Raw genomic sequence first — 25,988 nt, 5'->3', positions numbered from 1 at the left:
TTCTTTTAGTCCTCCTGATTTCCCTCTTAAGTAGCTTCTTGCACTTTTTATACTCCTCGAGCATCTGATGTGTTCCTTGCTGCCTGTACATTTCATACAACTCTCTCTTCCTCTTAATCAGTGTTACAATCTCCCTCGAGAACCAAGGTTCCTTATTCCTATTTACTTTGCCTTTAATCCTGACAGGAACATACAAACTCTGCACTCTCAAAATTTCTCCTTTGAAGGCCTCCCACTTTCCATTTACATCCTTACCAGAGAACAGCCTGTGCCAATCCATACTTCCCAGATCCCTTCTCATTTCATCAAATTTGGCCTTTTTCCAGTTCAGAACTTCAACCCGAGGACCAGATCTATCCTTATCCACGATCAGGTTGAAACTAATGGCATTATGATCACTGGATCCAAAGTGTTCCCTCACACTCACATCCATCACCTGCCCTAACTCATTTCCCAATAGGAGATCCAATATCGCATCCTCTCCAGTTGGCACCTCTATATACTGATGTAGAAAATTCTCCTGAACACATTTTACAAACTCTACCCCGTCTAAACCTTTAACAGTATGCGAGTCCCAATCTATATGTGGAAAATTAAAATTCCCTACTATCACAACTTTGTGTTTCTTGCAGTTGTCAGCTATCTCTCCGCTGATTTGCTCCTCCAGTTCTCGCTGACTATTGGGTGGTCTATAATACAAGCCCATTAATGTGGTCATACCTTTCCTGTTTCTCAGCTCCACCCATAGGGCCTCTGTAGACAAGCTCCCTAATCTATCCTGCCTGAGTACCACTGTAACATTTTCCCTGACCAACAATGCCACCCCCCCACCTTTTATCCCTCTGCCTCTATCCCGCCTGAAACATTGGAACCCTGGAACATTGAGCTGCCAGTCCTGCCCCTCCTGTAGCCAAGTTTCACTAATGGCTATAATGTCATATTTCCACGTGTCTATCCACGCCTTCAGCTCATCTGCCTTCCCTACAATACCCTGGCATTGAAATAGACACACCTCAAAAAATTATTTCCACCACACTCTACCCTTCCATTTGTGATTTTGCTTGAACTAACCTGTCTTTTTACCCCTGCTCCACTATCTGCTCTGGCACTCTGGTTCCCACCCCCCTGCAAATCTAGTTTAAACGCTCCCCAATAACACTAGCAAATCTCCCTGCAAGTATATTGGTCCCCTTGTAGTTTAGGTGTAACCCGTCTCTCTTGTACAGGTCCCACCTGCCCCAGAAGAGGTCCCAATGATCCAAGAATTGGAAACCCTGCCCCCTGCACCAGTTCCTCAGCCACGTGTTTATCCGCCCAAGCATCCTACTCCTGCCCTCACTGGCATGTGGCTCAGGTAGCAATCCTGAGATTACTACCCTCGGGGTCCTGCTTTTTAACTTCCTTCCAAGCTCTTTGTACTCACTCTTTAGGACCTCCTCACTCTTCCTTCCCACGTCATTGGTACCGACATGTACCACGACATTTGGCTGATCACCTTCCCTCTTTAGAACGCTGTGCACGCGATCAGAGACATCGCTGACCTTGGCACCTGGGAGGCAACAAACCATGCGGGAGTCTCTGTCCCGACCACAGAACCTCCGGTCCGTACCTCTGACCATCGAGTCCCCTATCAGTACTGCTCTCCTCTTCTTCATCCCACCCTTTTGCGCTGTAGAACCAGACTCAGTATCAGAGTTCCGGCTGTTGCAGCTTGTCCCAGGTAAAGCATCTGCCACAACAGTATCCAATTCAGTATACCTGTTGTGGAGGGGTATGTCCACAGGGGAACCCTGCTCTGCCTGTCCTTTCACACTGCCATTTCCTCTCCTTACAGTAACCCAATTTCCTGTGCTCTGCTGCTTAGGTGTAACTATCTCCCTAAAGCTACTGTCTATATACGTCACATTCTCCCGAATTAGATGGAGGTCATCAAGCTCCTTCTCCAGTTCCCTAACACGCTTAGCTAGCAGCTGCAGCTGAATGCATCTTTTGCAGGTGCTGTCGTCAGGGATACCGGAGGTCTCCCTGATCTCCCACATCCTGCAAGAGGAGCATTTCAATATCTTGCCGGGCATATTTTTTTTTGCTCTGGGGAAATACAGGAATAAACTTTCTGAAAAGAAAAAAATAACCTACTCTCGCCTCTGCCTGTTCTCGCCGAAGCCTGTTTTGAGCCAAAGCCCTTCAGCTCTCACTCTGCCCCCTGCTCACTCTGCTGCCCGCTAACGACGCTGCCCGCTCAAAGGCGTGGCCTACTTTTAAACCCTCCAAAACCTTCCCAGGCTGCTGCTGGGCCTATTTCCTGTTTTGAAAAAAAACCTCCGATTTTTTTTCACAAATTTAACTGAAAATTAATTAAATAAATTAGTGCACAAACAAGCTCCCTTACCCTCAGCCTGCTCCTGTGGAACAATGAGGCTGAAACCTCCAAGTTAAGCACTTTTAAACCCTCCAAAACCTTCCCAGGCTGCTGCTGGGAAGAATGTTCGATTCTCTCGTGTTGGAGATGGTCATTGCTTGACATTTGTGTGGTGCAAATATTATTTGCTCCTAATCTGTCTAAATCTGAATATTGCTCAGATCTTGCTGCATATGGATACAGACTGCTTCTGTATCTGAGGAGTCGTGAATAGTAGTGAACACTGCCACCATCATGGAATGCTCCTACTTTTGACCTTATATTGGAGGAAAGATCATTGATGAAGCAGTTGAAGATGGTGTGACCTGGCTACTGGCCTGAGGAACTCCTGTTGCAATGTCCTTCAGCTGAGATGCTTGGCTTCCAACAACCAGTCTTCCAATGTGCTAGGAACGAATGCAACCAGTAGAAATTTTCCCCCTGATTTCAATTGACTTCAGTTATGTTAAGGCTCTTTGCCACACTCTGTCGAATGCTGCCTTGATATCCAGGGCAGTCACTAACATCTCCCCTCTAGGAATTCATCTCTTTTGTCTATGTTTGGATCAGGGCTTTAATATCTAGAGCTGACTGGCCGTGATGGAACCCAAATTGATTGTGTGAGCAGGCTGAAGGCACTTAGATACAGTTATTGTTAAATGCTGCTTGAAAGGACTTTGCTGGCTGCGAATAGACTGATTGGATGTAATTGGTTGAATTGAATTTGTTTTGCTCTTTGAGGCGAATACAAAGCCTGTATAATTTCCCATGTTGTCAGGAAGATGCCTATGTTGTAGCTATACATGGGTCAGCTTAGCTGGGGACAGCTAGTTCTGGAACACATGTTTTCAGTGATATAGCCTGGATGTTGTCAGGGCCTATAAGACTTTGCTGTATCAAATGCCTTCAACCGTTTTTGATATCATGTGAATTAAATTCAATGAATGCTGTCATCTACAATCTGGGAACCATGGGAGGAGGCTGCAAGGGATTATTTGGCACTTCTGGCTGAAGGTATTTGCAAATGCATTGCCTTGTCTTTTGCACTGAAGTGCTGTGCTTTACCAGCTTTGAGAATGGGGATATTTGCGAAAGCCTCCACCTCTGGTCAGTTGTTTAATTGTCCATCAGCATTCACGACGATGTGGCCGGACTGCATTGGAAATCTATGTTAAAATAGAAACATTAACAGTAATATTGCAAGGTACTCAACAGTTCCTAAATTACATATGTATTCGACCAACTGTATTTGCAAAATAAAATCATATGGCATTACCTGATTGAGTGACCATTAAGCAAGTTGTCACTCAGGGTTTGTAGCCTTTTACCCAAAGTTAGTGAATAGCATTGTCTAACAGTGAAGAAGTGAGTGAAACTGCTACCTGCAGGTCAAGATCATAAGAGGCCCTTGAACAGATCGCAAGGTCACACGTGCAACAGATGGCTTGCCAAATCATCTTACCACAGTATTTAAGTCATAGTGTTGTGAAGTTGAGTAGAGTAATTGTAGATTGGTGTTTGTAAAATTGTAAAATGCTGGGGAAAAAGCATTGCATGGTCCCTTTAAAAGGTGGTGTTTTTTTCTGTGCATGGAAAGTTTAAAAAAATGCAAATATGTATTGAGTGCCCAAAATGAAACATTTGTATCAAAGCCAAGCAGCAGTGTTACCAAGGCTACAGGCTTTTGAATTTAGCCAATCAATTTGAATCAGAGCAGTCTTTTAGCCAATCAGGCACTTAGATACCAGCCACCTATTAAATTTAAATTTGATGGTTTTTGACAATTTAGGATTAATCATATTGTGGGGGATATTGATATGTCATTGCAAGTATAAAAGGAAGGGAGCAATGGGACAAGGAGAGAGAGCAACTGCCACCTGCCACAGCTCAAAGCCTCATTGAGATAGCAAAGAAGAATCAGCAGAGAAGGCCCAGAATATTCCAGAAGACACAAATCCTGGTTGTAATTTAGAGAGTGACTAAAATTCTATTTTTTGTTTGTTAATGAGTGGGAACTGTATTTGTTGGAGCAGCATTTCCTTAGAATTGTGCTTTATTCGGTTTGTTAATAGTTTAGTTAACTTGTTCACTGTTGATTAGATAAATAAATTGTTACTTGTTGATTGTAGAGTGTGTTCACTGTTAGAAAAATAAATTGTTACTTGTGTATGTCAGGTAATTATTTTGACTTAACCACTAAAAGTTGCTGAAGAGCAGATCATACCACTTCTCACACACTCCTTACAGATTATAGGGTGAGGTGTTCCACTTTGAGTGGTTAGGTGTTAGTTCTCAGAGGTGGGGGATCAACCTCTGCTTTATAACAATAGGAAATCACAGGCAAAGCAGCGGTGGTGTCCTGGTAACACGTGTGAGCAAAGGAGTCTTGGATCTAACAATTTCCTGATCAGGTAGACAGCCTGTTTGAGGTTGAGACCTTTTCTCATACCTTTGAACTAACAAGTGCGAGATACAGAGCCTCAAATCATTTTCACTGAACATCATTTTTAATTGACCCTTCCCTTTTCGATGGATGAATAATGAATGGTGCAGTGCAATACTGTTCAGTGTTCGATTGGTCCAGTGGTTGCACTCAATGTCGGTGCAGACTCGATGGGCCAAATGTACTATAGGGATTCTATAATCTATGCCAAGGGATAATAGATTTGAACCGATCCCAAAAGCTTAGTCTCAACTAACTCTGTGTGGAGTGATGGTGGTCAACAAGTCAGTTTGTGCAGACTTTGTATGATTGTTAGGTGCATTTTTCCAGACTGTGCCAGCTACTTTTCTGGTTGGAGAGGGGTGCAACAGTTAAGTATCACAGTCCTTAGCTCAGTGACAGGACTGTCAGCTTGCTTAACTGACCACTTAGCTACCAAATGAGACGATGAGCAGGCAAATTAGTTGATAGAATAATAAAAATATTTTACTTTTAACCAGTTCTTGTGGTTTATCAGGAACTGACTTATGATTTTGAACGCCTCTTCCTTCACACTTTAGTAGCCTTAAGTATAAGCACGTCCCTGCTACTGCACAAATCCATGACTAGATGATCAACCTTCTCAACACATGGAAACATGTTTGAACTTAACAGCTGCCTTTGATATTACCCACCCAAGCCCAATGCCATTTTAAATTAATAAATCAATTTGCCAATATAACTCCAGTTTGCTGTGTTGTAACATATTGTATAAACTTGTGCAATCGGATGTCTTGTGAATAAATTATTTTGCATCTACAACTTGTTATTGAATAATGTGAGACAGTCTTGACCCATAATTGAGACTTAAAATAACTATCAGTAGTTTCACATTTTCAATGCAGTTGAAGATTCAATTGTTTAATGTGGTTATTTTATTTACATGAATTCATTATTAGTTCATCTCAAAGTAAAAATGCACTCAATCTTATGTACAATAAACATTTTCATACATGTGGGATTTTACTAAATCAATTTGCAATAGGCTAAATTGTTTAATTTTACTAAATTCAATTGTGTTCACTAATCATAGATTTAAATGGATCTTTTCATGCAGTGGTAGCGTCTCTACCTCTGGGCCAGATGTTCTGGGTTCAAGTCTCAATCCAGAATTTTATGGCCACAGTGTGTTCATAATGTGGCCAAGCAGGTTGATTATCAGCCTGGTACATCCTTCCAATACACCTGATGGCAGGCATTAAAGATTGGGAATGTTTCCTGATCAACCATACTGCAGAAGACAATGGCAATTACTGCTGCACTCTTTATTGGATAAATAAGTGACAATTTACATTATGTTATGAAACCCTGCTGATATGTGCAAGAAACACCCTGAAACACTGATTTTCTATGGTGTATTTGTTTGGATATTAGCAAGAAGCATCTGCAGAAATAGTGAGAACTCAAACCTCTCTTTTCATTAAACAAACAAATAAGTATTTATTAAAGTTGAAGAAAGATAATAAAACACTAAAAAAAATCTTGTACCTCAGCAAATTAACAATAAGCATTTAGTCCCGCAAAGACTGAAAACGCAAAAGTATGTTTCACCTGTAATCCCAAACTCTGCTGAGACCCGGTTTCTCAAACAACAACCATAAACTTATTGGTCAAATCTAGCCAGGGATTACCACAACGTACATTTTACATGGCCAAAACTTGGGAAAGGTCTTCGGTTCAGCAAAGAAAACGATCTTGTGCGCAAACTGGTTTTTGCCTTTGGCACTCCCATGCCTAGTTGAGCTGTTTCCTGAAGTTGGCTGCCCCTCTCTCTGCTGCTGCTGCTTCAACACCCCATCTGTGTCTAAACTGCTTCCTAGCTCACAGCACTCTTACTACTAATTGTATCAATTGCAAAGAACACCCTGTTCCCGATTGTTTCCTTTCCCTTCCTTTCTCTTAGGTTCTGCTTAGACATGGTTTACAAAAATACATGGCAGTTTGATTTACTTGTGCAAAAACTATACATTCATTTTAATAACATTATGACATTTTGTGACAATTGTCAGTCAGTGTGAATTAGTCAGGGCACTGTCACCTTTGATGTACACCATTTTATGCACAATTTTTGAACAATAGCATTGCTCAGGCATTATAATTGAGAGCCCTTACTCCAAACATCAGGTACTGGAATGCTAATCCCCAATGCCCCAGAGGGTCCTTAAACCAAAGTCATAGATTATGCACTTTCCTTGGTTAATTTTAAATGGCTACTCAGCGATATTGAATGGAAGCAATCAATGTTAATAGCCTAAGATGCTTGACAATGGGATGCCATTGTTACAAGTTTGAATATATCATAGGTAACCTTGTGGATTTATAGAGCCATACTTAGTCTCTCATTCAGCTCCTCCAAAACATCGTCCTCTCGCCTAGTAGTCTTGATTTTGCTGACCAGCATTGGCCCCCAATTACCCAAAGCCTTCACTTGTCTTTCTCCTCCCTATTTCTGTTCTTCCTCCAAAACCATTGTCTCTCTTCTCCTCCTTCCCCCCCCCCCTTCCCCAATCCACTCTGCGTTCCTCAACTCTGTCTTCTTGTGCATTATGTGGAGATGCCGGCGTTGGACTGGGGTAAACACAGTAAGAAGTTTAACAATGGTTGGATGAGGGAGTATGGGAATGCACAAGAAGAAGTTTAACAACACCAGCTACCAAATAAACCTGTTGAACTTTAACCTGGTGTTGTTAAACTTCTTCTTGTGCATTCCCATACTCCCTCATCCAACCATTGTTAACTTGGCCTTAGGTCAGATTGGACCCCTGGTCTGGAATTCCTTCCCTAAATCCCTCATTTAAGGCAATCCTTAGAAGCAATCTCTTCGGCTCGCCCTCCTACTATCTCCTTTATTTTGGTGCCCATTTATCAGATCATGCCTTTATGAAGTGCTGTTGTTGTAACTTGTCAGCGCACTTTTTTTTCTGGATTTGATGTACACTGCCCTTTAAATGCTAGGCTAAAAACATAACTTTGGGTTGAAATAATACTCCTTTGTGACCTGAACCAACTATTTGTGTCTTTCATGCATGTACTTCTTCAATCTCTCTGAGTAAACACTTGGTGAGATGATACTTGATATGAATAGCAAGTCAATAGCATAGCAACAGTTATGGGCAGATTTACTTTGTTCAATCAGTACAATTTGTTCTTGAACAATTAAACAAAAATAATGAATGTACTACACTGTCCCATATTTGGGGATCATCTGACTTAAACTAATTTCTAATGACCACTGTAGTGCATCCTTTCATAGCCTTTTACCTTTGCAGTTTTCTGCATAAAGACTTGACTACTTGTGCAGCATTCAATTTCAAAACCTTCCTGCTGGACTGCCTGTGTCTGTTTTTAATCTTTTGCTATTTGGATTTGGAATACTTTTGCATTTGGAATACTGCGTCCAGTTCTGGTCGCCACATTACCAGAAGGACGTGGAGGCTTTGGAGAGAGTACAAAGGAGGTTTACCAGGATGTTGCCTGATATAGAGGGGCTTAGTTATGAGGAGAGATTGGGTAAACTGGGGTTGTTCTCCCTGGAAAGACAGAGGGTGAGGGGAGACTTAATAGAGGTGTATAAAATTATGAAAGGCATAGATAGGGTGAACGGTGGGAAGCTTTTCCCCAGGTTGGTGGTTACGTTCACGAGGGGTCATAGGTTCAAGGTGAAGGGGGGGAGGTTTAACACAGATATCAGAAGGACATATTTTACACAGAGGGTGGTGGGGGCCTGGAATGCGCTGCCAGGCAAGGTGGTGGAGGCGGACACACTGGGAACGTTTAAGACTTATCTAGATAGCCACATGAACGAAGTGGGAATGGAGGGATACAAAAGAATGGTCTAGTTTGGACCAGGGAGCGGCATGGGCTTGGAGGGCCGAAGGGCCTGTTCCTGTGCTGTATTGTTCTTTGTTCTGTGCACAGCAGAGAAGGAAAGCTTGTCATACATCTTGCTGAGTGCTTGGGATCAAAATTCTCCAATATGATCGGTGAGGTGCTTATCGATTACTGAAATTGGTTAATAACTTGCTCATGATTTAGAGTGCAAGGAAACAACATCAAAGCCAACTAATTAGCATTTGACCATTCTATCCTTTCAGACTATTTTAGTTAACATCTATTTGAATATAAAATTGGTTAACACAACATTTAAGTGACTTTTTTCCAAATTCTATCTTCGAAAAATTTCCAGAATGTGACTAACAATTCCGCTTAGTTGTCTTTCTCTTGTTCTCAGTTTAATCCATTGCATAGGTGAAATGAACCATAACCAGTCTGCTCAGGGCTGAACTGAGATGCTGTCCTGAAAGAAATATTTTGAATGAGAATTTAGCACCAAAATACAGATGCTATAAAAAATTACTAAGCAAGAGCGGGAACAAAGCCCTGCAAAACAACTATTCACAATTTTGGTTAATATAAAGCCAGGAAGGGAGGTTAGGTGGGCAGCAGCTTAATTGGAATGCGGTCAAGGGAGTAAGAGCTGGATCTAATGGCCTGCTTGAAGAGACAAAAAAGAAATTGGAGAAATTTGTAGGATCAGGACTGGGGCATGGTGAAGCATTGATGTTCACCTTGATGTGCAAAGAGGTTGGGGAAGCAGCAGATGAATGGATGGTCTCAATCTTTGTGATAATGAAGTTTAAGCTCCCCAAACCTCTAGTTGGAGATAATGATGGAGGGGCAAGTAGAGCAGTGTTTAAGGATTTGCTTGGGATTATCTTCACTCTTCAGGATGGTATTGAAGAAGGAGTCGTTTATTAGAAAAAAATGTTTGATGTTGACCAGACCTAAATTGGTTGTGCACCACGTACATTTTGGTCTGCACAACTTGAATTTGGAGGGATGAAGATAGGGTGTATAAGAGCAAATGATGAGAATGGGAAAGAGTTAAAGCTTTAATGAGGTGAAGGACATCAGAGGTTGGATACAAAGGAGTGGTTGAGCTGCAGAAGTATTTTGTCAAATTAAGGGTCAAAGACTGATCAACCTTGTGGCTCTTTGAATTATTTCCAACTTTGTATCTTGGTGACTCAAACTGGACACAGTATTCAGGATGTGGCCAAAGGTCTAAAGAGTTGGATTATGAATTCCTCTGACTTGCATTCTATTGTTTATAGTTTAACTTCCTAAATTTAAAAAAAACTAAGTGATATTAAACTCATAATGTCTGCTGTAAATTGCTGAAAGAATACAATGATGGAACCATCTGGGTCCTTCACCTTGGAATGCAATTTCTACATATTGTCTAATTTGTATTTATTTAGATTGTGGGTTAAACACTTTATTACATCCATCTACAAATACTAGTTAACCAAACAGCAACATTGAACTTAACTGGGTTACTTTGCCGAAAAAATTATAATAGAATAAGAGGATTCTTTGTTTTTGAGGACATTAAAATGTTAGTTACCCTGTTGACAGCCGAGATATACCCCCCCCTCCCCCATTTGAAAATATTATTAAATTTTGATGCAAAGGGTAGAAAAATCCAATTGTCGGTGGAAGTGTGGTGGGTGGGTGTTCAAACTTGGGTCATCGTTCAGCATAAACAATGTAAGGAACATAAATAGGAGTAGGAATGGGCTATAAGGCCTCTTGAGCCTGCTCTGCCATTCAATATGATCATGGCTGGTTATTGGCCTTGATGCCTTTCCCGCCTGCTCCTCGTATCCCTTGATTCCCTGAGAGGTCAAAAATTAGCATATGTCGTCTTAAATATACTTGATACATCCATAAGCCTTGTGGGTTAGAGAATTGCAAACTATATTCGTATACTAAACCATGGATTTTGGTGTTCCTTTCAAATGGAAAATTCTTGAAACAATATTGTTTGTATCTTAATGTCATAAAATGTGGAAGAATCAGTGACTTTGTGTTAATAGCTGCACTGATGCACAGTATTCTTAACAGTAAAAACCATTGGTATAATTTTTCCAGCAGGTGGCAGCCGTCTCCATTTAAGCAGTATACAGCAATAGGATGAGCTGAGGATGTCAGTGTTTCTTGTAATTGCTCCCAGTCTATTTGTTGCTTACTTATGAATTAACTTGCATTTATTGAACTAAATCATTTCAATCATTTAATTACACCTGAGGAGCTGAACTATAATTGCCTGCAGCTAACCAGGATCTAATGTGGCTTCAGCTGTATTAATTTGATGTTTACTTTTCTGAGTGCTAAAAGCATTAAAATGATTGCGCAATGGGATTACATTTTGTTAATTGCTGGCAATCATTAGCTTGGAAATGGTGCTGAAGATTGACTGTAAATTATGGAGGGATAAAATTTATGATTTATGTTATGAACAATAGGGCAGCCTGTCTTCTTTTAAAATGCCCATGAGATTATTAAAAATTGCTTTCTTTCTAAGTCTTGGTATATTAAAAGACTGAAATTATTATTCATCTTTTTTGTAGTTCTATAACTGCATTGACTGAGACATGTACAGTACATTTAATTAATGTAATAAAACACCCGCATTTCAGCTAATCCAAAAGTAAATGAGGAACTGAACGAAAGATTGCCTGTTTCTCAGAAGCGTTGCTGCCGACAATTGGAAAAAGAAGAGCTTGAGACTTCATAGGAAAATTTCTAGAAAGAAGCGAGTTAGCAGCTCGGTGAGAAGCTAATGGAGGATCATGAGATCTCAGCCATTATTGCATTTTTTGGATTATGACAGTTGCTAAGTGCCGTGCAACTTTACTCGTGGAGCAATTTTCTGCAAATTTGATGCTTTGAGGTGAAACGTATACACAATTTTAATTGAACCATCTCAATTATTGCTACTACGGTTTATGCTATTTTTATAGCTGATCCATGCGAAGACGACCTCTATGACAACTAAAAGTAATGTCAAAAGATTGAAGTAGTGACAAAGTTCAGATGTCTACAGGAAGTCATACTTAATTCAATACTATTTGTTGAGCGTGCAGCTAATATTCAGCTCTTGTTTTTTGTTGCTGTTTTCTCAACAAAAGCTCGACATCATCCTTTTTTTTAAAAAATGGACTCGAATTTGAAACTTTAATTATTGGAATTAAGTGATTTCAAAATATGTCAATACCATCCAAATACAAGATCCAGAAAATGTAACAGTTGTTTTGCAGTTCTTGCAACTTTTAACCTGAATATTTTAGATGCTGCATTAGGATATTTAAACACTGGATCTCTCAGTAAATATATATTTTAGACAATCTTTACAAACATGCATATTTAATTGTTTTTAAATGAACTTTTTGGTGATTTTTTTCACAGATTGGAAAACCTGGAGAAAAAAATAAGTTCACAGTAAGACCAAAATACATCTGATATACAAATGGAAGGTTAGTGAAAAGATCAGATCTACCACCAGGCTGTTTGCAAAACAGATTTGGTAGAGTAGGGAAGAAATGCTTTAAAATGAACAGGGGAATTGAATTAGGCAATCCCCACAGGAACCAAGGTTAAGAAAAAACATTGAAGATGGTATTAAAGGAGCAGCTTGTAATGTTGTCAAAGAGTAGAATGTCTGAGAATTGGGAGGATTTTATAGCTTAGCAAAAGATGGCCAAAAAATTGATCAAGAAAAATTAATATCCGAATAAACCAGTAAAAGACATTTAAAATAGCTTGTAATTTTTTTCAGGGATGTATAAAAGAGTAGTGCAAGTAAATGTGGGTCCTTTCAGACAGAGACAGGAGAAACTATAATGGAAAATAAGAAAATGTCAGCGGCATTAAGCAGATACTGTACCTCTCGTCATGGTGCAAGACACAAAAAACAATCTGAAAATGGTGAGGAACCAAGGGTCTAATGAGAATGAAGACCTTAAAAACAAATAGCATCAGCGAAGCAATAATATTGGAAAAATCGATGAGTATAAATGTTGACAAGTCTCCTGGACCTGATGGCTTAAATCCGAGGGTTTTAAGAGGGATACTGGATAGATAGATAGCTTTTGAACTTCTGGAATTTTCTCAATTCTGGAGGGATGTTACGATATCCACAGGGTCACCATAAATCAAAACAACCAAACTTACCAAATGATCCCCAAATGAAGAAATTACCAACAAGATTTAACTTGTTATAACTTGTACTTTAACACAAATCAGAACCAACACAAATTCAATGTTATTATGCACAGGAAGGGGTTTAATTTAATCAGCCCTGATTTCTCCCCTCACCACCCATCTGTAAACAGGTGTTTTTGAGTTTTGATCTCCTTGTTTACAAGTGACGGCACATTCACCAATCCCCTCAGTTTATGTGTAACCCACAGCAAACCCGAGAGAGGATGAACGAAAAGGATTAATTTACTTGCACATAACCAAAGGTGAGAAGAGGTTAGCAACTTGGCCTCCTTTTCATTCGTACAATAAAAGGGGATCGAGCAAAAATACAGGGCAAAGACCACAGACCAAATAAGAATTATTGTTTCACACAAGTCCCAAGTCCAAAATCCAAATGCAATGGTGTATCCTTTCACACAGTCAGTAGGTTGAAGACTGATGCTGGATAATTCGCTTTTCCAGTAAAGACTTTCATGATGTGAAATATGTAGAGATGAATTAGTCATGTAGGTGCTGGATCAGGAGTTCCAGTAAAAATAGAATAGGTGGAGAGCCATTTACTCAAATCTGAACAGACCCCTTTTCTACTGCTGCTTGCTACATGGAAAAATGGTAGTCTTAGCTTAGCAGCTCCAACAAGGCAATATTGCCTGTTCCACCAGCTGGGGCTGGGGAATAGGGTGACTTCCATCTCTCCACTTTCGCTTGGACAAAAAAAAATTCCTTGATCTGGATTCTTGAGATTGATAATGTTTCATCCACTAAGGATTTCAAAAACGGTTACAGTGTCCTTTGTCCATCAGACCGGTAGTCTCCATCAGCCTGACTTGGTCTTAGAAATGTAAACGGCCTTTGTACAATTCCCTTGGAAATAGGCCTCTGCAATCACAGGGGTCATTAGCGTATCTTTAGAGATAATGAGGTGCCAGCTTCTCACAATGCTGGAGCGCTCCTTTTAATTGAGTCATGGGCAGATATGGCATCAGTCATTTTAAAGAGCCTTTGTCCAGTTTTTTTAACAATTATAATTTAGCCAAGATGATGTATATGTTTTATAAAATAAGTAGAGTATGGTCTTAGTCCTCTGTGCCATCTCTCAGTCCTTCCACCTCATTTAATTTGATTCTCAAGTCACATTCACTGGCAGGCATATTCCATCTGATGTCCTTTGATATGGTTAGCACCCCCACTGTGCATGCTAATCAGTCTTGATCCTGTAGCTGTTCTGGTGTTCCTTTACAAGTTGAGACGCCCCCCCCCCCACCGGCATGCGGGTGCTGGCGCCAACTCCCACAACTCCCAGCGTGCAGGTGCCGGTGCACCCCTCCCCTTTCTACAAGAGTATCTAATTGATTCATGTGAATTTCTTATGAGGGTTAGATTTTAAAAATTAAATACGTTGTTAAGTCACTTTAATAACCTTGCCACCAAACAGGAAAAAACATCCTTTTTAAAGAGCTCTGCTGGCCTCTTCTCACATGAATTGCGTTCCTTTCTGTCTCTGTCTGCTTCTCTTTGCATCTGTGTGCTGATGGTCTTCGTTCTCCTTTGTGTCAGTGAGCCACTCAAGGGTCACCAGGTCAAATGGGCCAGTGTTTCTTCCTTTCCATGAAGGGTACAATTGATGCAAACCTTTGAAAATTCAGTTTCAAGCATTCGTAAAAGAAATTAGAGTCCACAACATTTTAAAGAAAATGCAAATTTTCCTTACTGTATGCACTAGCCAAAGACGAGCACAGTACTAACTGCAAGTTAGAAAATAACTCGTGATGCAAAAATGAAGGAGAAAGAAATGGGCTGCTATAGGTTAGTTAGTCTAGCAACAGTAGTAGGAGGATGCTTGGATCTAGGATTGAAGATATGGTAAAAGGACACTAAGAAAATTATAAATTAGTGGGCAGAGTCAACACTGATTTATGAAAGGGAAATTGCTTTTGACAAATCAATTGAGTTTTTTAAGGAGATAGCTAGTAGGATGGATAAGGAAGAACTAGTGGATATAAGATATTTGGATTTTCAAAATGCATTTCACAAGATGTCGCACAAAATGGGTTATTCCATAAAATTGGGGCTATGGGATTAGAGGTGATATTAGATGAATTGAGGATTGGTTAGCTGAGAAAAACAGTAGGAAAACAAGGATTAATTTTGCTTGGCAGCATGTTAACAAGCAGACTATTGCAAAGATCAGGGCTTGGATCATAGCTACTGGCATCTATATCGATGACTTAGATAAGGAGGCTGAGTTTAATGTATCTGAGTTTACTGGTGATAAAAAGTAGGTGTGAAAGTAAACTGAGGAGAACATAGAGGATGCAAAAGGATATAGACAGGCTGAGTAATTAAGAACATGGCAGAAGAAACACAATGTGGGGAAATGTACAGTTATCCACTTTGGTAGGAAAAATGTTTAAAAAAGTATATTTTTAAATGGTTTGAAATTGGAAAACTTTGGTGTTCTTGCACATGAATTATAAAGTTAACATGCAAGCTCAAGCAATTGGGATGGCACATTATATGTTTTCCGTTATTACAGGGGGATTGGACTATAAATGTGATGAAGTCTTACAGCAATGTTTTTGGACCTTGATGGGTCCATTGCTGAAACTACACCTGGAGCACTGTGTAGTTTTGGTCTCCTTACCTAATAAAATATATCCTTGTCTTGGAAGCAATGAAGTGATGGTTCTCTGGGCTGATTCCTGAGATGAGTGGATTGTCCTATAAGAAGAGATTGAGTAGATTTGGGTTATGTTCCTAGAATCTAGACAAATAAATGGTGATCTTGTTGAAACGTACGTTATTAAGGGGCTTGAAGGGGATAGCTGCTGGGAGGATATTTCCCCTGAATGGAGAGTCTTGAACAAGAGTCATATTCTCAGGATAAGGGGCCGATCATTTAGGCCTGAGATGAGGAGAAATTTCTTCACCTAAGTTTTGTGAACCATTGGAATTCTCTGCCCTAGAGAACTGTGGATGCTCACTCGTTGAGTATATTCAAGACAGAGATCGATAGATTTTTGAGTACGAATGGAATTAGTGGATAGGAAGATAGTGAGATAAACTAGAGTTGAGGCAGAAGATCAGGATAGTCTTATTGAATGACAGAGCAGTCTCAAATGGCTGAAATGCATACACCTTAGTGAAACACAAGCCTGGAATTAAAAATAGTTGTTGAATACTACAGTGGTGGGGAGGTTGGCGATGGGGGATGTGGGGCGGAGGGATGCTCTGACATTGGGATCTCTAAGGATAGTTAATTAAGATGTGCCTGTGGCCTTCATCTGTAAGCAGCTTGAAATAATAGATTTTTAAAACATCTGGAGTATGCAAAAAAGCTGCAAGCCGAGACCAGTTAATTACATTCTTTCAGAATCACATGTATCGCATTTATATATCTGCCTTTCTTTTGAAATCTTAACTTTTGCAGTAAGAGGCAACAGAATGATAAAATCATCCCTACTCCATTCCAGGTAGTAAGATTTTAACAATGCAAAAATATAGCTTTTCGTATCTTTGGTATGTTTTTCTGTCCATGATTAATTCCTGTTGTGCAACAACTATAGAGCTAATAAACACGAAATTGTGAATTAATGTTAATTGTAACTTAATACATTGAGTAATGCAGATATTTTCTTGGAGGCTTTAAGTCACATGCATCCAGTGCTTTAAAAACCAGGATCCTAATATCACTCAGCTTCAATCATAAATGTACCGACATAAAATGGGGGGAATGAGAGATAAACAGAATGTTTACCCATCCCCTATGAGCTGATGCTGATATGTAAATTTATTCTCCTCTGTTGCACAAATATACATTCTGGGTCTTCCTTAAACACTTCAGAGGCTTTAGTCAAACAGCTTTAATGGTGTTTCCAATATTCTGAATGTGTGACATTTGAATGCCTTGTGCAGTTTGATATTCAAGGAATAGTGTGAATGAAATAGTCATTGATAACTACCCCACCACATTGAGATAATTTATTATTTTACTGTTCATATTCATCTTGACATTTTTATCTACAGAAAGTAAATTTCATTTGAAATATCTAATCTAAGATTTATTTTGGATATTGGCTTTTTCCTGTTGATCATTGAAAGAGTTCCCAAAGGAAATTGTGCATCCAGTTGCAGATTAAGTAGAAGGTCTGGAGTTGTTAAGGGAGTTCTGCATTTAACACACATGCATATACATTCAGTCTGCATTGTGAAGAAATGTGAAGGTAACGTCCCAGGATTTGGAACAGTGTGGCTAAAAGTCCTATATTTACTGAGTGACAAAGAATTATATGGTAGTATTTCATTTTATTATTCTTTATAAATTCATGTTTGTCCTGGTGGCTTGGATGACAACATTAATAAATGTCACCAGACTGGAAATGCTTGGCAACAAAGGTGCATAGCAGACCTCACAGATCTCCAATTTGAAAACCGATCTTTGCAAAATAATTGTCCACTCTCTAACCCATTAATCTAATGTATTAGGTATTGTGTACACTAATTTTTATATTTTCAATTAAATTGACGTTAGACATTAGTCACTCAAATTTGAGCAATTTTATTTGAAATTAATCAAAACTTCATGGGTTTCATTTTAGATTTTGATATACACATAATATGACTGCATTGCAAGATTTCAACCTCCAGAAAATTTGCACGTAACTGATTTATACCATTTTGCATTGAAACACGACTGTGAATTAAAAGAATCTTGTCACTAAAGTGCAGATAAAGGGGCTCAAGAGCTGCAACAGGTGTCGAAAACTATAATCTACGGATAGGGAGAGGAGTCATGAGCAGTGGGGATCATTCTTCAGCTGAATGTGCCTGTGCAAGTGAGACATCAGAGTTTGTCAGAGATATCCTGAAGTTTTTCAGGAAGTACTTGGGATGGTGGGGCGGCACGGTGGCATAGTGGTTAGCACTGCTGCCTCACAGTGCTAGGGACCTGGGTTCAATTCTCAGCTCGGGTCACTCTGTGTGGAGTCTGCACGTTCTCCCAGTCTGCGTGGGTTTCCTCCGGGTGCTCCGGTTTCCCCCCACAATCGGCAAGATGTGCTGATTAGGCACATTGGCCATGCTAAATTCTCCCTCAGTGTGCCCGAAACAGGTGCCAGAGTGTTGTGACTACGGGATTTTCACAGTAACTTCATTGCATTGCTAATGTAAGCTTACTTGTGATACTAATAAATAAACTTTAAATGATGAGGGACCCAAGCCAAAATTCATGTCGACTTCAATGCCATGCCCAAATTTTATAGACCAAGACCTGTGTCTTACTCCCTATTCGAGAAAATAGAGGCCGAATTTGGGAGCCTTGAAAACCTAGGCATTATAAGACTCGTAAAATTTTCGGAGTGGGCTGCACCAATCATCCCCTTCCTCGAGCCGGATAAGTCAATCCGCTTTTGTGGGAATTATAAGCTAACGATCAACAACAGTCTATAAATTAGTCGGGTACCCAACTTGTACGCCAAGTTAGCTGGTGGCCAGGCATTCACTCACCTGGATATGAGCCATGCTTATCTTCAACTTGAACTATATGAGGAATCTTGAAAGTACGTTACGATCAGTACTCACAAGGGCTTGCGGGGTCTCGTCGGCCTGCGCTATATTCCAATGGATGATGGAAAACATACTTCAGGGTTATCTAAAGTGCAAATATACCTTGACAACATCCTGGTCACGGACACCTCAGAACAAGAGCACTTGGTGAACCTGAAAGAGGTACTAAAAAGATTATAGAGAGCTGGGGGTACGCCTTAAAAGAGAAAAATCTGCCTTTCAGGCCAAGCAAGTGATCTAATTGGGTGGATGCAAAAGGTTCACAATGTAGTAGAGGAAGTAAGGGCCATCAAGGGGGCACCAGCCTTGAAAAAATGCCGTTGAGTTATAATCCTCCTTGAGATTAGTGAACTACTACGGAAAATTCATTCTGGACTTCACTACCTGACTGGCCCCCGTGCATGTCCTGCTGCAGAAGCATCAAATATGGTCATGGAAGATACCCCAGATTGAAGCTTTCAACAAAGTAAAACAACAGTTATTGTCATCAAACCTGTTAGCTCATTTTGACCCAAAGAAAGAACTCATCCGAATGTGTGACCGGATCGGGTCTGTGGTTTCGCGTTGTTGGAAAGATGGAACAGAAAGACCTGTAGATTAGGTATCCAGAACCATCTCAGATGGCGAGTGGTGGTACTTGTGAATTGAGAAAGATATTGGCAGTCATCTTTGGTGTAAAAAAAATCATCAGTAGGCCTATGGTAAGCACTTTATAATTGTTACAGATCACAAACCTCTAATTAGGCTATTCAAAGCGGATAAGGCAATCCTCCCTATTGCCTCCACCATACAGTGTTGGCTCTGCTACTTGCTGGCTGCTTACTAATACCTTTTGGAGCACCCGAATAGCCAATGGCAATGCTTGTGAATCACCTTCCACTGACTGTGAACCCTACTCCGCCACTGGCACTGGAAGTAGTTGTGATTCCCTAAAATTTTTTTAGAGACCCAACAGATATCCACGAAACAGATTAATACCTGGACTCAGAGACCCAACCTTATCAAAAGTAAAGCACATGATCTTCGTTATAAAAGCATAGAATCCCTACAGTGCAGAAGGAAACCATTCGGCCATTGATCCTGCACAGATAACAATCCTACTCAGGTCCTATCCCCATAACCCCATGTATTTATCCTGCTAATCCGTTTGACACTTCATGCCAATCAACCGAACCCACACATCCTTGTACTGTGGGGGGAACTGTAGCACCCAGAAGGGAAACAAGCAGACACATGGAGAACTCCACACAGTCACCCAAGACGAGAATTGAACTTGCTAACCACTGTGCCACCTTGAATGGTGAACTTTAAGGACAATACTCAGAAGAGTTGAAGCCCTTTTGCCCTTTCGACTAAGAAGGTTGAACGCAGTGTGGAGGACACTATAATTCTCTGAGGATCCCAAGTGCTTGTCCCTCATCAAGGATGGCTTTCGATACTGAAGGAACAACATAGTGGCCAACCTGGAATATCAAAGATGAGAATGCTGGCCAGGAGCTACGTCTGGTGACCTAGCCTTGAGCCAGAAATCGGGGACTTGAAGGCAGTGTGATCTATGCCAGAATAATCAAAGGCTTCCTCCTTCATCCTCTTTGCACCCATGGGAGTAGCTAGACAGACCATGGATGAGAGTGCACATGTATTTTGCAGGGCCTTTAATGGGCTCCCATGTTTTTGATCCTGGTAGATGGTACACCGCACAAGCTTTATTACTTGAGTCAATGCTGCAATCGAGAAGCAAAAATGGCATACGAGAAGTCTTGGTGTTTGACAACAGAACTGCCTTCACCAGTAGGAAGTTCCAAAACTCCTTGCTTTCGAATGGCACCAAACATATTAAAAGGACACCTTAACAGCCATCCTCAAATTGGCTGGCGGAACGGACAATGCAAACTTTTAAAACTGGCATGAAGAAACAGCCTGTGGCACCCGTGGAGATCAAATTGGCATGTTTCTTATTTGATTATAGAACTATCCCACATGTTACGGCAGGAATTGCTCCAGTAGAGCTATGAATGGGACATTGTCTTCATGAGACTAAGCCATATATTTCCAAACCTGGTGGAGAGGTTAGAGTCTAGACTAGAGAACCGGAAAGAAATAAGCGATCAAGTCTATGTGAAGAAGTTTAGGGGTGTTGCTAGCTGGGTTTCAGGGATAACACAAAAGATGGGGGGGGAACTGTAGCAAGGTGAAGGCCCAGGACAAGGTCATGAAAAAACACTTAGATGACCTTAGGAGCAGGGAGTCTGCCTTAGAGCAGGTTTTGCTTCCAGCCATAGAGATGGCCACTACCAGTACAGGACAAGAGCTCGAGGCAATCTGGGGCCCATTCTTTCAAACGATGAAGAGCACTCTGAGATGGAAGCTGAGGAAGCAGGCATCCCAAGCAAAAAGAATCCTGAAGAGGAACCTATGTCAGTGACACTTAAAAGTTTATTTATTAGTCGCAAGTAAGGCGTCCATTAACACAGCAATGAAATTACTGTGAAATTCCCCGAGTCGCCACAGTCCGGCAGCAATACAGTCACGTGATAAGTCTTATTTTCTTTGGGGAATACACCCTTTTATAAATAGCTTATAAAGTTGAACACATGGGTAATAGCTGCTGGTGTTGTATTTGCATTCATTCTATTTTGCGTTTAATGCTCCAGGGTAGACAAATGAACTATGCATGAAATTTCAACGCAAGTTTCAGTGCAATTTTTATATTGTTGCAATTTAGGAAACTCGGGGCATTTTAAAGCTCCGTAGGCTATCTCTCGTCTATTATCCGGTTGCAGAAAATAATGCAAGAATTATTGTTTGATAGATCAGTAGATCATCACAGTTGATAAATTTTGCATTGATAGTTCTGAACTTCGCAATTTTTAAAGAATTTATGTTACAAGGTTCAGGTTGCCATAATTAAATCCTGAAGTGCTGGCATTCATTTCTAATTGTAAGTAAAAGAGTAAATATTTAATTGTGCTGAAGAATTAATAACTGACCCTAATATGGTTTTTTAAAAGTCCTGTGTGGAACCATTAACAGAAATCCATGCTGAATAGTTGTTACTTTTACTTGGATGAATGTACTTCATCTTGTTGCTTCAACACTTGTAATGATATTAAATCCTGGTGGTGGGCTTGGATGTGGAGATGCCGGCGTTGGACTGGGGTAAGCACAGTAAGAAGTCTCACAACACCAGGTTAAAGTTCAATAGTTTTATTTGGTAGCACAAGCTACAAGCTTTCGGAGCACTGCTCCTTCATCAGGTGAGTGGGAGTTGTGTTCACAAACAGGGCATATATAGACACAAACTCAGTTTACAAGATAATGGTTGGAATGCAAGTCTTTACAGGTAATCAAGTCTTAAAGGTACAGACAATGTGAGTGGAGAGAGGGTTAGGCACAGGTTAAAGAGATGTGTATTGTCTCCAGCCAGGACAGTTAGTGAGATTTTGCAAGCCCAGGCAAGTTGTGGGGGTTACAGATAGTGTGACATGAACCCAAGATCCCGGTTGAGGCCGTCCTTGTGTGCGGAACTTGCCTATCAGTTTCTGCTCAGCGATTCTGCGTTGCTGTGTGTCGTGAAGGCCGCCTTGGAGAACGCTTACCCGAAGATCAGAGGCTGAATGCTCGAGACTGCTGAAGTATTCCCCAACTGGAAGAGAACACTCCTGCCTGGTGATTGTTGAGTGGTGTTCATTCATCCGTTGTCGTAGCGTCTGCATGGTCTCCCCAATGTACCATGCCTCGTGACATCCTTTCCTGCAACGTATCAGGTAGACAGCGTTGGCCGAGTTGCAAGTGTATGTACTGTGTACCTGGTGGATGGTGTTCTCACGTGAGATGATGGCATTCGTGTCGATGATCCGGCACATCTTGCAGAGGTTGCTGTGGCAGGGTTGTGTGGTGTCGAGGTCACGGTTCTCCTGAAGGCTGGGTAGTTTGCTGTGTACAATGGTCTGTTTGAGGTTGTGCGGTTGTTTGAAGGCAAGAAGTGGAGGTGTAGGGATGGCCTTGGCGAGATGTTCGTCTTCATTGATGACGTGTTGAAGGCTCCGGAGATGATGTCGTAGCTTCTCCGCTCCGGGGAAGTACTGGACAACGAAGGGTACTCTGTCCGCCGTGTCCTATGTTTGTCTTCTGAGGAGGTCGGTGGGGTTTTTTGCTGTGGTGCATCGGAGCTGTCGATCGATGAGTCGAGCGCCATATCCTGTTCTTATGAGGGCATCTTTCAGCATCTGGAGGTGTCTGTTGCGATCCTCCTCATCTGAGCAGATCCTGTGTATACGGAGGGCTTGTCCATAGGGGATGGCTTCTTTAACGTGTTTAGGGTGGAAGCTGAAGAAGTGGAGCATCGTGAGGTTTCCGTGGGCTTGCGGTACAGTGAAGTGGTAAGGTGACCGTCCTTGATGGAGATGCGTGTGTTCAAGAATGCACCCGATCCCGGAGAGTAGTCCATGGTGAGTCTGATGGTGGGATGGAACTTGTTGATGTCATCATATAGTTGTTTCAGTGATTGTTCACCACGAGTCCAAAGGAAAGAAATGTCATCGATGTATCTAGTGTACAGCATCAGTTGAAGCTCCTGTGCGGTGAAGAGGTCTTGTTCGAACCTGTGCATGAAGATGTTGGCATATTGAGGTGCGAATTTGGTCCCCATGGCTGTTCCATATGTCTGGATGAAGAACTGGTTGTTGAAGGTGAAGACGTTGTGGTCCAGGATGAAGCGGATGAGTTGTAAAATTGCATCTGGAGATTGGCAGTTGTCGGCATTGAGTACTGAGGCAGTTGCAGCAATGCCATCGTCGTGGGGGATGCTGGTGTAGACTGAAATCATAGAATCATAGAAACCCCACAGTGCAGAAGGAGGCCATTCGGCCCATCGAGTCTGCACCGACCACAATCCCACCCAGGCCCTACCCCCACATATTTACCCGCTAATCCCTCTAACCTACGCATCCCAGGACACTAAGGGGCAATTTAACCTGGCCAATCAACCTAACCCGCACATCTTTGGACTGTGGGAGGAAACTGGAGCACCCGGAGGAAACCCACGCAGACACAAGGAGAATGTGCAAACTCCACACAGACAGTGACCCGAGCCGGGAATCGAACCCGGGACCCTGGAGCTGTGAAGCAGCAGTGCTAACCACTGACTGCCAAGACATCCATTGTGACGAGGAGTACTCTTAGTTCAACTGCCCCATGTGTGCTGAATTTCTGTAGGAAGTCCGTAGTGTTGCGAAAAAAGCTGGGGTTTCAGGATGCCCTCGATGTAGCCGGAGAGATTCTCACACAGGGTCCCATTGCCTGATATGGTGGGACGGCTGGGTGTGTTGGCCTTGTGTATCTTCGGGAGGCAGTAGAGATCTCCAACTTGGGGAGTACGTGAGATGAGAGCATGGAGGGTACTCTGAAGGTCCGGATCAAAGGTCTTGATCAGTCTGTTGAGTTGACGGGTGTGTTCTTTGGTCGGATCTGCGGGTAATCGTCTGTAGTGTACCTCGTTGTTCAGTTGTCGGTACATTCTTTGCAGTAATCTATTCTGTTCAGTAAGATGATGGGCCCCTCCTTTGTCTGCTGGTTTGATGACAATGTTGCGGTTAGTCTTGAGAGCGCAGATGGCCTTGTGCTTGGGTGACGTTCGGGGCTGTCTTGTGAGTGCGGCTGACGAATCTGGCATTGACGCACCTCCTGACGGCTTGGGCATACATGTCGAGTCGAGGGCAGTGGCCTTCCAGAGGAGTCCAATTCGACTCTTTCCTCTTCGGTTGCTGTACCGGGGATCTCTCTGTCGGCTGTTCCGGTTCATTGGCTGTTTCATTGTGTTTGCTGGTGGCCTCTTGGGGTTTGTGGAAGAACTCCCGCAGCCTCATTCGCCTGATTAATTCCTCTGTGTCCACTGCAAGACTGATGGGGTCTCTTTTGGTGGTGGGGCAGAAATTGAGCCGTCAGCTGAGAACTTCGATTTCGTCTGGTTGAAGTGTGTAGTCAGACAAGTTGACAATGGACTTCCCTGCAGTGGTACTGTTTTCTACTTTGGTACCGGGGAAGGCTTGGTTGCTGCTGGTGGTGATACCGAGTTTCTCAAGTTTCCTGTTCTTGGTGTGCATGTAGATGGCGTAGTTCCTTTGTCTCGTCTGCTTGGCAGAGTTTCGCAGCTGGTCTGCGTCCTGAGCACAGGTTGAGAGTATGGACTCTATCTTGGTTTCTGGGATGCGGCGTTTGCTGTAGAGCTGGTGTATGAGGTGATTGAGGAGTGTGAGAGAGGTGTGACAGCAAAGTCTCTCAACGTAGTCCGTGTTATAGGTTGGGCTTGGAGGCAGGGGAGGTGTTGGGAAAATAGTGGTGAGCCACATTGGGAGGGCTCTCCAATGCATTCCCGTTATTGGGGAACTTAGCCATGGGCAGGCTGGAAAGAAGTAGGCTGCCCACTCCAAGGAGATGGATGGTTTCCATATCAAGGCCCCAAGGAGAGTTAATTTTTGTGGTCTCTGCCATTTTGCTGGCAGTGAAGCTATCCCCACTACATGAGAAGGCTTGGTCTATGTCGTAATAAATCATATGCAAATAGGTCATGCAGCAGGTGGCATCAAGTAATCCGATAAATTGGGAGTGTCAAAGCAATCTGGAATCCTAACTGGTAAATCTAATGTCAACTGAATGCTCTTGCTTTTTTTTAGGGATACTATAAGAGGTCATCTTAACCGTGTAATGGCAAATGACCCCAATAGGATGAATTGCAAACTAAAATAACACCCATGGTAACATTGACAATAAAATGATTAAATATGACATGATCTTGATAACTGGGTAGAGGAGTTGAGTTATGACGAATAATTATTTACATTAGGTCAATTTTTCTTGGAAGAGAGAAGGTCGAGTTATAATATGATTGCTATTATAGAAATATAAAAGGACGAGATAGTGTAGGCCATGACTGGCTATTTCAGTGCGTCGGTAATTTGTTGGTGAGTTTTAGGAGGGATCTCCATAAACTAGTTTGCACAAAGGTGCCAATAGACACGAGTGCAGAAAAACAGATTGGGTGAATGTGCATATTTGGTAAGTGAGGGAATTTGATGCAGTGAAGGAGTAGGTGCCGTTCTGCCCTTTTCCAGAAAGGAGTGGCCCAATGGGGAGCTGGAGACAGCGAGACACATGTTGAAGACTGGAGGGTGTAATTTCTTGTACAGGTAGGTAATTAGCATGTTTTAAACACGCCCTCCCCCACACCACCAAACGGGGGGTGGTAGTTTTTAACCATGACTGGGGAGATCTAAGTATTATATTAACATTATAGTTTAACGAGTTGAACCACATAATCTGACAATGTATAATCATTGAGTTATATTCTAAACTTGAAACTTAGTCAGCTATACACAAATAAAATTAAAATGGCAGGGTAGGTTTTGGGTTGCAGTTGTTGTATGTGAGAACTAGAAGCTACTTGTCTGATCCATGGCAACCAACCACATCTGCAATAAATGCTGCTTGAGTTGATGA

The 25,988-nt window shown here is 41.6% G+C and overlaps 1 protein-coding gene across 11 annotated transcripts in view; it reads left to right on the top strand.

Moving 5' to 3' along the window:
- Window positions 1-25,988, top strand: part of mipol1 (mirror-image polydactyly 1) — a 381,908-nt gene that overhangs the window by 69,086 nt on the left and 286,834 nt on the right. For 10 of the 11 annotated variants that reach the window (XM_078233774.1, XM_078233767.1, XM_078233765.1 and 7 more), the window contains one exon: window positions 12,132-12,199. The exons of the other annotated variant lie outside the window; for it this stretch is intronic. In XM_078233774.1, coding sequence (XP_078089900.1) covers window positions 12,193-12,199 — 7 coding nt within the window. In that variant the 5' untranslated portion in view covers window positions 12,132-12,192. The remainder of the gene's footprint in view (window positions 1-12,131; window positions 12,200-25,988) is intronic. 11 annotated transcript variants of the gene reach the window in all.

This window comes from Mustelus asterias, chromosome 18, assembly GCF_964213995.1.
Source record: "Mustelus asterias chromosome 18, sMusAst1.hap1.1, whole genome shotgun sequence".
Taxonomy (NCBI): domain Eukaryota; kingdom Metazoa; phylum Chordata; class Chondrichthyes; order Carcharhiniformes; family Triakidae; genus Mustelus; species Mustelus asterias.
This window is presented reverse-complemented; position numbering and strand designations above follow the sequence as displayed.